This window comes from Schistocerca americana, chromosome 2 (genome assembly GCF_021461395.2).
Source record: "Schistocerca americana isolate TAMUIC-IGC-003095 chromosome 2, iqSchAmer2.1, whole genome shotgun sequence".
NCBI lineage: Eukaryota > Metazoa > Arthropoda > Insecta > Orthoptera > Acrididae > Schistocerca > Schistocerca americana.
Genome location: NC_060120.1, coordinates 308,601,644 through 308,619,969, shown reverse-complemented (window position 1 = coordinate 308,619,969; position 18,326 = coordinate 308,601,644). Strand labels below are relative to the sequence as shown.

General features: G+C 39.7%; 1 protein-coding gene across 1 annotated transcript in view; it reads left to right on the top strand.

The window, feature by feature from the left end:
- The first annotated feature begins 10,312 nt into the window (after window positions 1–10,312).
- The window catches only part of LOC124594695 (5-methylcytosine rRNA methyltransferase NSUN4), an 87,672-nt gene continuing 79,658 nt past the window's right edge, over window positions 10,313–18,326 (top strand). Inside the window, exon 1 of the mRNA XM_047133062.1 lies at window positions 10,313–10,505. Coding sequence (XP_046989018.1) covers window positions 10,407–10,505 — 99 coding nt within the window. The 5' untranslated portion in view covers window positions 10,313–10,406. The remainder of the gene's footprint in view (window positions 10,506–18,326) is intronic.

The window sequence follows — 18,326 nt, the reverse complement described above, 5'->3', positions numbered from 1 at the left end:
ACCAATATGCTGAGAGGAAGGCATGATAAAATTCTCCTTCCACACATAAATTCTAATCTGTGCTCTAATGACCAGTTGGGAGGAAAACAACGAGAGAATTGATGGAGCCATGCTTGTGGATGAATGTTTTGAATTTACGTGTAGTAATAAACAGCTTATAGTCAAAATCATCATGTCGCCGAGTGACATATCGGTCATTGTTACTGCGTTGGCGGTTCCATCTCAAAATTCGGTGTACCTTGCCAATTTCTTTCATAATTTCCGAAGTGCCCTGTGTTATTATTTTGTGGCTGTTCCGTATTTCTATGTCACTCTCCCCGTATTGGAGCGAGAGTGTCCTCTGAAATACGTAATTCTTGTATTACCTGTGTCAACTGATCTTGTACTTCCCGGATTTCTCTTTTGTACTGTGTATTGATTTGATTTTGATTTTGTTTGAATTTTCTAATTTGTTCATACTCTTCTGTGTCAGTGAAGGCTATGGGTCTTGTGTCATTCAGATCATCATCTACCTTTGTAGATAAGTTAGTGAATTGATCCGAAAGTTCGGCTACTTTCTCCGATAGTGAACAGATTTCCTCAGTGTGTTTCTCTGAACCAAGTTTAAGAGTGTCCATTTGTGTTGAAATCGTATCTACTGTGTCCTTTCTTTAAGTTTTCCTGAGTTTTTGAAAGTTGCGTAACCGATTTGGTAGATGCAACTGAGTCAATTGTAGCTTGCAAGGTGTCGTGATTTTCATGAACAATAGTTTGCAGTTCTTTTATGGCTGCTTCGTGATTCTGTAATGCATTTTCATGACGCAAAAAAATGGGTTGAAAGTGCTCACAAATTTGTGTTTTTACATCATTACAGACTTTTTGACATTTCGATTCGATTTTAAGAAACTCAGCAGTTAAACCTTCACGTGTTTGTTCAAGCGTTTGTTCCATTGAGTCTAACTTTTGAAGCTGTTGCTGTGTTTGTCTCTGATTTTGTTCCATCGTGTCTAACTTTTGCTGTGTTTGTCTCTGATTTTGTTCCATTGTGTCTAACTTTTGAAGATTTTGTCCCATTTGTTTCTGATTTTGTTCAAGTGTTGTGTCTAACTTTTGTAGCCTTTGTCCCATTTGTTGCATTAACTGTAATAACAGTGCACTGGTGTCTGAAACTTGTTCCTCAGTGCTATTCGGCAGTGCATTTGAACCAGCAATATTTGCATCCTGAAAAGCAGACAGTGTGTCTTGACTTTTGAGAAAACGGTGAGGACGCAGAACCTGAATCTACGGTATTTGCAAGATTGTGTCCTGTCATTTCGGATTCCTGAGGCGAGCTGTTGCCGACCGATCGATCGATAATGCTTCCCTGTTCACTAATTGTTTCACTGTCTACACCATTATTTGCAGCCCGCTCCATTTCCCTATGCACAATTACCAAATTACTACTTTGAACATTAGTTAATTCATTACACAGTGGCGCTAACACACTGCTTTCGTCTTCACTGTCATTTCTTAGTTTACTTTGGAGCCTAGAGTTACGTTTTTCACACGCCATAATTATCACATATTTCACACGTAACAAGAAAAGCACAATTTGAAGAGCAAAAATAAGAAAACACATTAACAAAGCACTGAAAATAATATCTCGCTAATTGCTAGTGCAGCTGAAAAATACTTGTTGCAAATCTACATGCATGCCACAACTGTTTTACTGTACAACAATGAAAAACTACAACTACAAAGAAGATTCTCTCTACAATTACGCACTAGCAATAAACAATAGCTACACTAATTATACAAACTACAAGAAAAAATCAGAAGATTCCAATGAGGTATCTTTGGCTAAGGGTCGACATATGAAACGTCCCCTTAGAAAAATTATAAATGGCTGTGCTTAAACTGACACACAATATTTTTAGCGCAACGCAATCTGACTTTCAATAATCCCTACAAGAGAATGGCCCTGACTAACGTTAACCTATACGTTTCACAAAGCACTTACCTTACAAAAATCTTCATTGCTCGAACTACTGCAATACAGTGAGCGCCACTACTGCCAGCTAAATAAAAGATCTTCCGAAAGCTTTTACTGGTGATGTGACATTAATCAAGATTTAGTAGTAACATGCTGTACCAAAAGTTACGAGTTTGTGATATTGCTTAAATGCACTGCACCCTGGAACAGCACACTGTCATAACCTGCAAGTTACAAGCAAGGGATGTTACATAAGCGAAAAATTTACTTTTTCCAAACATTTGATTATGGATGGTGCTGTTTAATGTGTTTGACAGAAATTGTGATTGATGGCAGATATGACAAGATGGTGGCATTATTTGTGATGATGTTTCACTATGCATGTTTACCAAAAATAATTTTATTACAATTTATCTCACTGTATCGCAAGCAAGGATTGAAACAAAATAGCACTGGTTGGCCTTTCCTAGCCATATGTTCTGCAGATTACGTTTAAGAAGAAAATCAATATTCTTAGCAAACCATGTAAATGAGAGTGCAATAACAAATTGAAGCTCCTCTTTTCATCCACAGATGATGTATATATTCCCACACTGCCTTCTTTTTCAATGTGAGGGTGAGAGGTTACCCTAACGTTTTATTAAAAATTAAACAGTATATTTGGAGAAAGCTGATGTAGACATGAGGTTCTGAGGACAGTATTTCCTTTAGCAGATTTTCACAGGTATATTTCTCTCTCCAGCCATTCCCTGTACCAGCATCTTGATTTCTTTTTCTTCTTTACACACAGTGCTAGAGTCAATAGAAGAAATTATTTGTCTGCATCAGTAACCGTTCAAAATAGTATTAAAAAACACTGACCAGCCAGAAGATTGTGACCTCTACAAATGATATAAACCTGTCCAAGCGATTGCAGCGTCTCCTACAGAGGAATGACTGCTAGTTAGATGCATGCAAGGTGCATGTAGTATAAGTGAGTGTGCTGTCTGTATGTACAGTGGGAAGGCACGAGATCCATCTCAGTTGCACTGAGATGGCCCAAACGCTTGGTGTGAGCATTTCGGAAACTGCGCAACTTGTCAGGTGTTCGAGGAGTGCTGTTGTGAGTGCCTTCAACACATGGCGAAACCAAGGGGAAACCAAATCCAGACGCCGTGTCTAGTTATGAGAACTTTATGAAATGGTGCATTGTTGTCATGGTTTAATGAATCATAGTTATACTGGGAGTCCTTGTTCTCATTTATCGGTCGTTAAGTTTAGTTCCTCATTTTTCATTCTTTACCTTTATGAGTGTGCTTGTATACTCACATTGAACATCACAAGTTGTTTGCTGCAGAAGCACTCTTATGAAAAGTGATAAGGTACATTACTGTCTTGCATTGCACATCACAAGTACAATAAATGAAATTTGATTTTTGGTAGTTTCATCAATATTCCGAATAGTATCAGGTTTCAGAACATATGAGTGTTCTGTGTGCATAGGTAGGCTACAAAATTTAATTATCATCTAAGTTCGTGTCCACTTTAAGGCACAGTGATTGCTAAAATGTATTTGTGAAAATATCATATCAATTCAGAGGCTTAATCCCAGTAGAATATCTCAGTAAAATGCTATCTTGTGAGTTTTCAAGCTGTTTTATCAGAAAGCCAGACGCATTAAATTTTATATTCAATTGCTATGTAATTAACGTTACAGTTTTGGTGCAGTGACTGTTTGCAAGACTAAAGATAAAGATTAATAATATTCAGGGCCAACATATTAATCGGAATCATTATGTTTTGCAGACTGACAGCATTTGTAAATTTAATTGAAAATGGATTGCTTTCTCACAGGCGAATTATTTGATGTACTGGCTAGTCTGGAGTTTGTGTCGTGCACTGTAAGCTTCACATATGTCCTTTCAGAATTTAATTTTAAGATAATCCTGTTGCCCTGCACTGAGATTTACGCATTTCGATGTCAAAATAAGTTTCACAACAATTTCTCAGATACAGACAAACAAGTTTAGAAGTTTAGAAGTATATACACTAGTCTAAAATGTAATGTTAACTAAGTTAGCTCTTATTTCAATATTAATCACTTAGAAGAGCTTCGTATACGCGCGTCTGCCTAGCTCCAGAGATGCTACGAATGCGCCCCCTACTCGACACCCTCGACATTGTGAATTTGTTTTCCACCCCGATGTCGAGCTACACTCGACACGATTTTTCGCTACTCTCACATGCTCAGTCCTCGATTCTGACAGTACTAGGCATCAATAGTGCTTAGTGCTGCCTTCTGTCTTATCTCTGTGAAAAACTATTGCAGTTGTGTTCAAAGGAATGTTGGAATTATTATGTTCAAATCGCGCGCGCGTGGAATGGCTAATTTCTCACGTTTTTCTGTCTGAGGAAGAGATTTTACAGCTCTTAGAAGAATATTTAAGTGACAACGAAAGTGAGAGTGATTTTGATGATATAAGTGGTTCATTTCCAAACAATTCTAGTGAAGATGACGATTAAAACCGTGAAAGTTTGCGTTTTTCTGGTAATTCAGCAGAAGATTCGTGGCGAATGTGAAGCTAAAATGACCCTGACTTTTATTTTAACTATTCAGAGTGTGGTTTTATCACTGACACTGGTAATGTTCTATCATCGCCAGTTGGTTTCTCATCAGTTAATCTTTACAGATGCCTTATTACCACAAATATCAGCCCAAACGAACAAGTACACTACAGAAAAAAGACGTAAAATTCTGCGTGGTGGGACTGGAGAAATGTTACAAGGAAGAAATGAAACGCTTCCATGGTGTGCTGTTGGCATTACAGAAGTGTAATGACTTGCAGGACTTTCTTTCAAGAGAATGGTTACGATCATCTGACTTCTTTTGGACTGTATTTCTCGCAGACGATTTATGAAAATTTTCTGGGCTCTTCATATTTTTAATCCAGTGAGCTGAACATGTCAATACTCACGTTCAGTCACGGCTCAGTAAAGTGAAGAGTGAGGTGAATTACTTGTCTCGCAAGTCCAACTGTTCTCGCGCTACCGTTGCTCACCTCCCCCACTGCAGTACGCCGTCTCCAGCTCCATGCCTGCGCCTTTGCAGAACAGCCTCACCTTTGCCATCCCATGCCTGTGCAGCACCCCGCTGCCTGTGCCAAGCCAGCACACGCTGTGCTGCAACCAAACCTCTGCTGCCTTGTCCCTAAGAAAGATGGCTCAGCCAGACTTTGTGGAGATCATCGTGTCTTGAATGCTCACACAATCATGGGAAATTACCTGGTCCCTAATACCAAAGACTTCACACACTATCTTGCCAGTGCTAAAGTGTTCAGTGCAATTGACTGTAAAAAGGCGTATCTGCAGATACCGACGTACAAAGATGGCATTCACAAGCCTGCCTTAACCACATCTTTTGGATTGTTTCAGTTCCTTTTCGTGCATTGTAGACTGAAACACACTGAACTAACCTGGCAATGACTTATAGACAGCATGCCTTTTAAATTTTCTTTTTGTTATGCGTATCTGGACAACTTCCTCATTTTTTCGCCAGTCGTGTACTCACACTCCACCTACCTCGAACAAGTTCTTGGCACTGTTGAAGCCAATGATGTAGTGATCAACACTGACAATTGTTAACTCCATTAGGAGCAAGTCACCATCTTGGGCCACATCATTAATGCTTCCAGTATCTGCCCAAATCCAGAGCACACTGAGCTGATTCGTAACCTATCGCCACTCTCAAACTACAATGAACTCCGCCATTTCTTTGGAATGGCCATTTCTATCGCTGGCACTTCCCCCACATCCGCCTGCTTAGCTGGGTGGTAACATACTTGCCTCCCACGCACTGGGCCTGGGTTCGATTCCTGGATGGGTTGGAGATTTTCTCCGCTTGTGGACTGGGCGTTGTGTTTTCTTCATTATCATTTCATCCTCATCATCAGCCGCAAGTCGCGAAATGTGGCGCTGAATGAAATAAGACATGCACTTGGCGGCTGAACCTGAGTGGCGCATCCCAGCCAACATGCCATATGACCATTTCATTTTCACTTGCCCCATGCCGCTGCCCTGCAGCAACCCATAACAGAGGCCCTCAAAGCTGAAAAATACAACTGGTCACGGGGAGCTCATGTGGGTCACGAATATGCAGCACACCTTCCACACAATGAAGGATGATCTGGTTCAGGCAGTCATCTTAGCTCATCCTATTGGATTGAAGAGTTCCTAGATAACACAACGCAGCATGTCATTCTCAATGGAGAAAAGTCTTCCGAAGTAAGAGTGATTTCAGGTGTGCTGCAGGGGAGTGTTGTAGGACTGTTGCTATTCACAATATACATAAATGACCTTGTGGATAACATTGGAAGCTCACTGAGGCTTTTTACAGATGATGCTGTGGTATATCAAGAGGTTATAACAATGGAAAATTGTACTGAAATGCAGGAGGATCTGCAGCGAATTGACGCATGGTGCAGGGAATGGCACTTGAATATCAATGTAGACAAGTGTAACGTGCTGCGAATACATAGAAAGAAAGATCCCTTATCATTTAGCTACAATATAGCAGGTCAGCAACTGGAAGCAGTTAATTCCATAAATTATCTGGGAGTACGCATTAGGAATGATTTAAAATGGAATGATCATATAAATTTGATCGTTGGTAAAGCAGATGCCAGACTGAGATTCATTGGAAGAATCCTAAGGAAATGCAATCCAAAACAAAGGAAGTAGGTTACAGTATACTTGTTCGCCCACTGGTTGAATACTGCTCACCAGTGTGGGATCCATACCAGATAGGGTTGATAGAAGAGATAGAGAAGATCCAACAGAGAGCAGCGCACTTTGTTACAGAGATGATAGATAAACTCCAGTGGAAGACTCTGCAGGAGAGACACTCAGTAGCTCGGTACGGGCTTTTGTTGAAGTTCGAGAACATACCTTCACCGAGAAGTCAAGCAGTATATTGCTCCCTCAAGGTATCCTTCGCCACACAGCCCCAGGTGGCTTGCGCAGTATGGATGTAGATACAGATTCCAGAAACTCCCTTATCCATCACTGCTGACACTAGCGATTTAGCGATAGGACCTATCCTTCAGCAAGATGTAGACGATTCCAATCAACTGTTGTGCTGCTTCTCACATAAGCTGACCAGGGCAAAGCGCATGTAGTTTGCTTATGAACGGGAGTTACTGGCCATTTGCAGAGGCCGTGCAGTACTTAAGAGAAGATACTGAAGGACGCCCCTTTGTCATTTATACGGATCACCGGCCCTAACCAACGCCTTCTGTAGCCCACCCAAGGACTAGTGCATCCACCATTACCCTCACCTCGAATTCTTTGTACAGACATCTGTCACATGAAAGGCCCAGACAACATAGATGCCGACTAGTTGTCATACATCAGAACCATCTCGGCCAAGATCGACTTTGACGAGCTCGCTCAGGCACAGCAGAATGACCCTCAGCTACAGGACATTTTAAACAACTCCTCCTCCACCCTCATGATTGAGTTAAAGTTTATTCCTTGTTCAACCACCCTGTCCTCTGTGATATATCCCAGAATGCAGGCGCTCACTTGTCGTACAACAATTCTGCAGTACTATTTTCGACTTTTTTCACAAACTCACCCACTGCAATGTCGAACCTACTATTCACCTTATAACTGAGCGATACGTTTGGCCTCATGTTAAGCGAGACTGCAAGTTGTGAACAAGGGCCTGTGTACCGTGCAAGCGATGTAAAATCACCTGGCACACTCAGCCCCCACAACGCACCTTCCAAATACTGAAGGGATGCTTCCAACACATTACTGTGGACCTGGTCAGCCGCCCTCCTCCATTAATCAACTATTGCTACCTCCTCTCCTTTGCTGATCGGGTAACACGCTGAGTCGAAGACAACCTCGTCCAAGACACAGGACACCACTACAGAAACAGTTGCCAGAGCTCTCATGTGTACCTGTTTCACTTGTTTTGACGGCCCTACCTCTATAACCACCGACCAAGGTAAACAATTTGAGTCCTTGCTGTTTACCAACCTCTGTAAACTATGCGGCATTACCTGTTACAGATCCACCACCAAGCTAATGAGCTTGTCAAGAGGCCATTCTTACGTGCCATGGGTAAGATTTACTCTCGTGGGTGTTTCTGGGTGTCCATAAAGTGCATAAACAAGACCCCAGTGCCTCAATAGCTGAGATTTGATATGGCCAGGCACTATCCCTCCCTGGTGATTTTGCCTCTTACAACTACCCCCCCCCCCCCCACACCAGCCTTGCTTCTGGCCTTGGTTGACAGCATCCTGCGTCACATTGACAAGCTTCATGATCTCCTCCTTCTGCTATAGCCCTCCTAAAATTTTCTTCGCCAAAGATCTAGCCACAGACGACTATGCCATGCTGCATGACAATACTGTCCTTGCCACACTCCAGCCCCCATTCTCGGACCCACATAGAATTCTCCAGTGTAGCCCCAAAACGTATGACATTCTGCTTAACAGGAAGCCAGTCACGACCTTCATCAACCTATTGAAACCTGCTTGGTATCTCATTGACAAGCCCCCTAATATGGATACCATTGTGGGGGCTTCCTCCCCTACTCCAAATCCTCCTCCCCCTGCAACTGCATCCCTTCCTTTCCAGACACTGCTTGATGTCTGATGCTTCTGCCTGGAGGATCTTAGCCTCACACTTGCAGATAAGGGGCTGGCAGTCGCAGGCGCCCACCGTGATTGCACAGTCACACCTAAGTCCCTGGAACACAATTTCCAGGAAGTTCTCACACTACCTTGAGCTCCACACAGACCCACCAGATGCATTTACCCCACTTTCCCTTCCCATGCTCACCTGTGGGGGCCGCACCATCCATGCAGCCTCCTATTTCTGTGACTGTCATCTCTACACCTTACACCAGACCACCCTCATCAGCGCTTCTGCCTCTCCTTCCCCCTAGTCATCACCTCTACGCTGTGCTCTCATCTGTGACTCGAATTGGATTAGATTAGTACTTCTTCCATAGATGATGAATACGACGCTTTATAATGCTGTGGAATATGTCAGGTTAATAAAAGGTGTCAATACAAGATATTACATTACACAAAATATTACATGAAACTTAATTTTTTTTGCGGGGTTTGGGTAAATTACCCACTTACTTTATCCAAAAATTCATCTGATGAGTAGAAGGAGTTGCGATTAAGAAATTCTTTTAATTTCCTTTTACATGCTATATGGCTATCTATCAGACATTTGATGCTATTAGGTAAGTGACCAAAGACTTTTGTGGTAGCATAATTTACCCCCTTCTGAGCCAAAGTTAGATTTAACCTTGAGTAGTAGTGAAGATCATCCTTTCTCCTAGTGTTGTAGCCGTGTGCACTGCTATTACTTTTGAATCCTCTCCGATTGTTAATAACAAATTTCATAAGTGAATATATATATATATATATATATATATATATATATATATATATATATATATATATAGTGAGGCTACAGTGAAGATCTCTAGCTCTTTAAACAAGTGTCTGCAGTATTCTGATCACACGCTTTTGTGCAATGAACGCTCTTTTACTCAATGATGAGTTACCCCAGAATATGACGTCATACGAAAGCAGTGAATGAAAATAGGCGCTACATTGTGTAATGTGTCCTTGTTTGTATCAAGCTTCTATTAAAGAAAGTGGGTTGTGCACTCCACACCATTGTGTTGTCTATCATCCACTATCACTACGAACTGAAGTTTCACACCCATAACGTTAGTGTCAAATTTTCTGTAATAAAAAATGCGAGTTCTATAAACCTCATGGTTTGTGAGACCAAGAACTTTATAAAATATATATTGTATGTGGGAAATAGTCCCCATGCGTGATGTGGCAACAGTTAAACTAAAAATTAGAATTACTCGGCATACCTACATTCTAAAATCTAGGAAGAGTGATGTGTATACAGATGTTTACAGGCCAACTGTTGGTTGGTTTGCTATAACACGTAGCATTTTCATCACCGAGTGTTATTTCTTTTATTTTAAAAATGTGTATGTAACTGCTAGTTTACCCTGAGTGAAATCTAATTTTGCTTTCGTCTTTCTTGTATTACGTGACACAGCTGTAAGCCATGCACTACAACATTAATATCCACCTATTTGACCTCAGTTGACGTCATAGCTTGCAACTACGTAGAATTTTTAGTGCCCTGCGTGAAAGGTATAATTCACAGTGCCACCACAGTCTAACATATGTTAGGCTGTGGTGCCACTATAGAATACCACGAGCTGTCGCGGCTCACTTGCTTGTGTGATCACAGTCTGGTGTGATCCTGGCTTTAATCGATGTTTAGCATTCATACGTTCTGTCTTTGAGAGCTGTTGAAGTGCTTTGCGATATTTGTTTGTTTTTCTTTTATTAACAACAAAACAGGTCGTCTGCTGCAAATCAGGAAAACATTTTTAAAACGTGACAGTTATTTTACCACTATGGCTGTGAATTTCAATGTTATGTTTTGTCGGCATCCGTGCCGGGTGTCAGATTTTTTGAGGTTTCAAAGAAGATTCAAACATAAGACTACTCACTGGGTAAGAAATAATTTTAGATTTGTAACTCAATATTTCTTTGATACACTTTTGCCGGTGTTAACTTTCTTTAATTTTCTTAAGCATGTGCACCACTATTGTTTTCTGAATATACTTCATGATACCATTGTTTTAAACAGTATTGAACTTCTTTATAACATTTTAAACTTATATTTTTTCAAAGGTCTCGCTTTGTTCGCGTAGTGTGATAGCGTATTAAACTTATGGGCATCGGTGTATATATGTTGCTATGAACATTCTTCATGAGATTAGTTGCAGTGTAGTTCGAGAATCGAAGCTCTTGTACGTTTGCCATCCGTATACGGCGCTTGTGTGATCAGTGACGAAGGTTTCTGTAACACGACATTTAAAGTAACAGACAGCCAGTAACCCATTACGTAAGAATTTTATATAGTTATGTAGTCCTGCTAACACCCTTGTGTCATCATGTCAGGCAGCCAATTTAGTAAAAATTTTTCGAGAAGTCACAGTGTATGATGATCTGAATGTCAGCTTGCTCTCAAACACTTCTGAGCAGGATGATCTCAAGCGGTAATTATCACTTTTTTCCCTTGCCAGGACAAGAATTATCATTATCGTGAGTAATGAAAGGGCTTTCCATTCGAAGATCATTTTATATGCATGCAAACTGCATTCAGTATAAAAGAACAGGTCTGAAAATGCTACTGACGAGAATTATTTATAACATTACAGAAATGCATAGGTAGCAGAATATGTGGAGGAGGACAAATACTTTGGAGAACAAGAAAACTCTCAGTGTAATGTGAAACTAAGTCAGCAGTTGAGCTGATAGGATAACTCAGTGTCAGGCAATTAACGCTCCTTAATCTGTGGCGTTGTGTGATTTCATGATAGTGTTGGAGAGATGTGGTTTGCTGATCACCCTTGCAGTTATAATTTTGGCCATTTGACGCATTTTGAGGCCTCTGTTGGTCTGCGTGCATATTGGGACGTATTGTCAAAAAATATGACATAAATACAGTTCTCTGATTTTTCACCATTTCTTTAAATTAAAAGGAAACTGAAATAGAGTGTAAGGGAAAAGACAAGTGGTATTGCCACCGAATGATCTGTATAACCTCTTCAACGTGTACAACTTTGTCTTTTGTTTTCTGCCACATATATCAGAATATACAATATTTGGTTGCTAAGGATAAACTTTAGTGTAACCTGGAATAACCTCAGATAAGACATAGCAAAAGAAGTTGTTCCCAAAGTAGTGTAAATGGGAACTAATAAAATACTGTAGTAGATATGTAAAAACTGGGGTATACTCAGCAATGGAAGTGAATGGTATTTTCTTTGAAGTGTAATGTTGTATGTTGCATAGATGTCGTTTTCACTGTTTCTGTCTGTGTATTTTAGTTGTAGATGTTATTTAGTCCTTGTGAGTGGCTGCTTGGATTGTGTTGCGTACTATACCTACATTGATCTAATAGATATAGCAAGTGTATTGAAAATTATGATACTGTCATTTTGCATTTACCAATGACTTCGTCACTGGCTCTTCTTTTAAAAGGGATTGTGGTGACAGAGTGAACTGTAACAAAACATGATGCCTGTGTTAGATTTAAACTGTCGGTTTGGTTGTATGTAGTCAAAGGTACAAAAAAACATAAAACCCATACCTTTCCACTGTGGTCTGGTGTTTACAAGAGTTTCCTATTTTTGAAGATGTTAAGAACAAGAATGTCTCTGCCCAAATTCACTCTTCCTTTGGAAGTCTGTTAATTTGTTTTTGTTCTGATAATATTTTTGTGCTAGTGACGTCATCCAGTAGTCATTTCTTGGTATTGGAATCTGCGTCATGTAATGTTGTCATTCTTTTGGTACAGAATCACAATGTTTATTAATCCCACAAATTAATGTAGGACGATGAAAAGACAAGTCTAAATTATATATTGTAAGATGTAAGCAACAGCTAAGAAAACAGGAGACTATTCTAGAATATATACAGTCCAGGTCATAAATGAAGAAAAATGTTTTGTGCATAGTGTTACACATAGAGCTACAGTCACAATTTTTCCACCTCATGTTTATATGTGAAGAAATTGCTGAATTTAATAAAATCAAGAATTGTGATGAGTGGCTCTGTGTGCTCCTGTATGCCTATGTAAGTCAAGAAGAAAGTGCACCAAGACCATGAAACTGGCACATTGCTATAGTCTATGCCATGGTGTAGATTATCATGCAATTTTCGGGGGCCTAATGGTAAAATTGATAAGACTAAGACATTGCTGTTGTTGCATAGGTATGAAACTTCAGTCCCTGTATATTTGGTCTTTGTGCAGGGTGCACACGAGAACTGACACACTTTATGCTTACTGTAGCACTACTGATTTTTGATGAGAATACATTTTAGGTCATTTTATGTGCTTCAATATTTTGATTGAGTTGGATTGCCACAACCAGTCTGAAGGTTAAATAGTACCATCAATCATGTGGATTAAATACCATCTAAAAACAAGTGAATGGATTATCCAATAACAATACATTAATGAAATAGAGCTGAATATCCCTAAGGTTCCAACATTGAAGATGAATCATAAAAAAAACTAGTGCAAATTCTTTGGTTCATGAAATAACAACTTGCAACAGTTTCATCATCTTCGCTGTACATTGACAGTCATCTCTGATCACTAAATCAAACATCTGTCACAAGTGTACCATATTCTGTCAGGCATCTATCCACTGGGTAAAATGTTCCTGGTAGAGGGTGATTGTTGTAAATTTTGTTTTGTCAGTTGTCTCACAACTTTCACTTCCAAGTGTAAGCCCATAGATTAGATGGATGATGACATTTTTCATGTTTTTGAAAGTTGCAATGGAAGTAACATTGCAATGTGTTCACTAGCTGGCATAGTGCATATCTGCCAGAGCAAACAGTGCAAGCAATGCTGCTGTAGACAGGACATCCATGTCACATTCTTCCTTGAACAACCAGTCATTCTTTCTGTCTACAGCTCAGACTTCATGTATCACTGTTAGATTTGTGTGGTTCAGATTTTCTTTTGTGGTTTCTCATACTATTATGATGTGAATTAGTTTCTGTCCACTTCTCTCAAGCTTTGACAGATGCATATCAGGAAACTGATGTGTTGTGTATAGCATCTACGGGAGTATAATGTATTTAAATCTTGGGGTTCTTCAGTTTCTTGTTAGATGATCTACTTGTTTTCTTCCCTCCCACTTTGCTAATAATGCATTCAGGGAAGGGGAAAGTATCTAACCTTCTTGAAAAAACCACATTCAGTTTTCTTGAACGTTGTTATTTATTTATAACTCACCATTATAATTAAATTTGTTTGGAACTGTTATCTATAAATGCATGATTGGATTTACCTGAACTGATTTTGGCTCATCGGTTTGGTCCAGATACTGTTCTCTCACCTACGAAAAGAACTCCAATTTTTAAAAAATTACAATTTTGTGAGTTCTTTTTTTGTGGACGCCTTTTAATTTACCCTGAAGGATATATCAGGACAAATCAGGGCCAGATGGGAGACAACTTGCTCTTCAGCTCTCCATCGGTTGCATTCTAAAGCTCCCCTCTGAGTTAGACTCTTGTTGCAGATAAGGTGGTTTGTGCAAAACTGTTGTTGCACCACTGTCTTCTGGGAAGAGAGAATCCTGTTAGGCTACCTTCAGAATAAGATCTGTCATGAGGTCGGAGTCTGCCAAGTGATGTCCAGTGATCACTGATGTTGATGTTGTTGAACTGGTTGAGGCCTGTTACAGATGGATGTATTGATTTCAGTCTCAGTTGCTGCTCTTTAAGGGAATATGGATTGGCATTACATTTTTCCAACTGTGATTTGAGGGCTGCTAACCATCTAGTTTGAGGAGGTGTGATATTGCTCAGTAATAGCAGCTACTGGATCAGAGTTGTTCTAGTAGTTCAAGTTATGGTTCACATTGCACAATTTAACTTTCTATTGACAAGGTAGGTATGGCAGGTATTGATTCAGACAGGAGCACAGTATCGTACGGTTGAGTGTATAAGGGCTTTTGGGCTGATTCTTGGCTGTAGCATCCCATGACATATTGGCCAGCTTCTGAATCAGATTAGTTCGAGTTTTGATTTTTGCTAATAATTTTTCCAGATGTTGTCAGAAGGCGGGTATTCTCTTGAGAATGGTACTGACGTACATAGGACCTGGATTATGTTTTAACTGTCTCCATCATAGTAAAAGACAAGAGTTCTTTGAGATGGAATGACGTAACTTCTGTTTTGGTTGAGCTGACTTGAGTCCCCATTTTTTGAAATATTCACTAATTGTGCTGAGGTCTTCTGACAGTACATCCTCAGTCTGAGTTGGGTACAAAGGCAATACCATCTGCATGCATGAATTGAGAGATGTTGTTGGTGGCATGTTTGAGATTTATATATTAAAGGAGCTAGTACAGACCCTTGTGGTAGGCCATTTTGTAGGCTATGGAAAATGCTTGACTACCCATTAAGATGTACTTGAAAAAATCAGTCACTGAACATCTCATTGAGTAGATGAAGAAATAATGTGTAAGGAATCAGCTGGTACTCCTTGAGTAGTAGTCCTTCTTCCCAAACTGTACCACGGACTGCACTTAAACCAATAAATACAGCAGATGTTTTGAGTTGTTGTTGGAATCTTCTCTCTATGTGGGTTGTGAGCGAGAGGACCTGATTGTAGCAGCTTCTTCCTGGCATAAAACCAGCTTGCTCTATTGGTATGCTATTGCATAAAAAGTTTGTAATCTGTGCATAAAGTATTCTTTCAAGGATCTTGAAGCAAATGCATAAAAGTGTGATTGGTTTGTAGCTTTCTGGCAAAGTGATGTTTTTCCCTGACTTAAGAGTGCCAATAACTTTGCTTCTCTTCAAAGGTTCTAGTAACATGCAACTTCACAGGATATCATTGTAGGAATTTAAAAGCCATTGTCGGGCATTTGGACCCATGCGTTTAATGAATTCAGTGTATATGTTGTCTAGCCCTACAGTTTTTCTGCATTTTGTTAGGTTGTTTGCAGCACCCACTGTGGTAAGGTCTGCAATAGGAAAGAGCTGTTGATGGCTTTAACGAATATCCATAATTGCATATCTCACCTCTCTCTTTTGTGTCTTGTCAAAGATGGTCGTTGATAGCTTTTAATACTTTTGACTATGAGTGTAGCTGGAGTTGATTATATCAAATGAGTAGGCAGCATAAGGAATATCTTTGAACAGTGTTTTCATTAAAATGTAACTCTTTTGTAGTGGCACTAATTATTTCAGCAACTCTAGTAGGCAGCCAAATTCACAAGAAGCAGACTCAAAGTTTCCCCTCCAGTTCACAAATAATGGACAAACTGTTAATTCCAGAATGTATATCAACACACTTTCCTATGAAAGTTTCATTTGTGGGAAAGCCCTAAATCACAATGTGAAGTGGACTCGCAAAAAAATCGAAGTGCCAATACTTGTGCTGTGTGGCCACATGCTGCCCATAAATCAAACCTCACAAACTTTAAAAAATGGGGTTCCCTATGATGTCATTCTGTCCTAGTGGTATGCATTATATTACAATTTAATAAAACTTTTGGATCAGTTGGCTAACATAAATAATGAGAATTTCATATAAATGATGCTCAAACGGGGATGCAACAGGGGGATGGGCTCTGACCATTGCTGTTCAGTTGTCTGCTTGAGACAGTAGTCAGAGAATGGAACACAAATATAAAGAGTGCTGTAAGATTGGATTGCATAAAGAAGAACCTTAAAAGTATATTGCATTGCCTTTGCAGGTGATAGAGCCCTTTCTGCCAAAACAATGGAAGAAGCACAGGAGCAAATCCTTGGACCAAAAAAAACAAGCAGCTAAAATAGGTCTTCACATCTCCTTCAGAAAGTCATAATAACTGTCAGTAACTCATGTAAACACCTCAAAGTCCAAGGACAAAGCCTGAAATAGTAAAAGAATTTACAGGGTGATAATTATTGAACTATATGTAATAAAATCATCATAATTTCTGAACGGTTTGTGTTACGACGTTCAAACTGCACAGTTGGCCGCAGGACATGATGGGGATTAGCATGGGCATATGCCTTGTTGCTGTCGGCCATTTGCCCGTGAAAATGTTAAGATACAGCGTGCTGAGTGTATAGCACTTGTGAAGGCCCACCATGTGAGCAGTAACAGCACAACTGGAGGTCAAAGGAAGTTTGCGACTGAGTTCAAGCTGAAGACAACCAGTCCAAGAATGCTAACAATCAAGAATTTGATTTGCGAGTTTGAGAGAATGGGCAGTGTTCATGATGATAGTGTTGGCAATGTGCTTAAAAACATTGAGAAGACACGCATTGTGCTTCAAACCAGCCCCAGGAAATCAATCAGATGAGCTGCTCAACAGGTGGTAATGAACTGGGAGACACTGTGACAAATTGTTGTTGAAGACCTGCATCTTTTCCCGTACAAAATTCAAAACCATTAGCCAATAAGCCATAGGACCATGGAATGATGTGAATATGGTTTGGATTAACAAAAAAGCTCACTTTCATTTGGATGGGTGTATCAATAAGCAAAATTGGCACATTTGGGGGACTGAGAATCCGCATTTTGTGATCGAGAAGTCTCTTCACTCTCAATGGGTGACTGTTGCGTGCAGTGTCCAGTCACAAAATAATCGGTGCAATATTCCTTGATGGCATGGTGGCTACCGAATGGTACATGAAGGTTTTGGAAGATGATTTCATCCCCATTATCCAAAGTGATCCCTGAATTCGACAAGATGCGGATCATCCAAGACGGAGCTCAGCCCCATCAAAGCAGGAGTGTGTTTCATGTTCTGGAGGAGCACTTTGGGACCACATTTTGGCTCTGGGGTACCCAGAGGCCACTAGTATGGGCCTCAATTGGCCGCCATATTCTCCAGATCTGAACAAGTGCGACCCCTTTTCTGGGGCTACATTAAAGACAATATGTACACCAGTAATCCCAAAACCATTTCTGAGCTGAAAACAGTCAATCAGGATGTCATCAACTGCACTGATGTTCCGACAGTTCAGCAGGTCATGCAGAATTTCACTATTTGTCTGCACCACATCATCACCAATGATGGCAGGCGCATTGAACATGACATAACCTAAATCGGAATATGTGTAGTGATGTTTAAATGTTGAATAAAGTGTGTGCATGCCATGGTTTGTAAGTAATTTATGTTTTTTTTATATATTGTCCAGTAATTGTCAGCCTATATATATCTTGGAGAATGGATTAGTTGGAATCCTGTGGAAAGCAAAGCAATGAAATACAGAGAAAATAAACTTCAACTTGCCTTCCAGCTAACAAAAGATACATACAACAAAAAATCCCTTTTCTGGAGATCCAAAATTACACATTACATGACAGTGATTTAGCCAGAAGTACTGCATGCAGCAGAAACACTAAACATGAACTTCCAAGGCCGAATGGAGAAACTTAAGATAAAGGAAAGAAAAATTTTAATGAAAGTCATAGGATCAAAATTCAAAGGTAATAAGATAGTATGTCAAAAATGAAACTTTCTACAAAAAAAAAAATTGAAAAACTTTCAGATACAATTTGAAAAAGGAGGATAAATTTTGATGGGCACCTTCTCAGAATGAATTTTGATAGGTGAACCAAACAAGTTTTTGACTTTTTACGTAGCCACAAAATAAAACCCAGTTGGTATAAAGAAACTGAGAAAGACCCAGTAGAATTAAAGATTTCAGAAAAAATCACTAATCAATCAAACAGCTAAATTAATTACTAAAGATGAAAATATAAGGTTCCAAGACAGATCTACACCAAAATCCAAATAGACCCT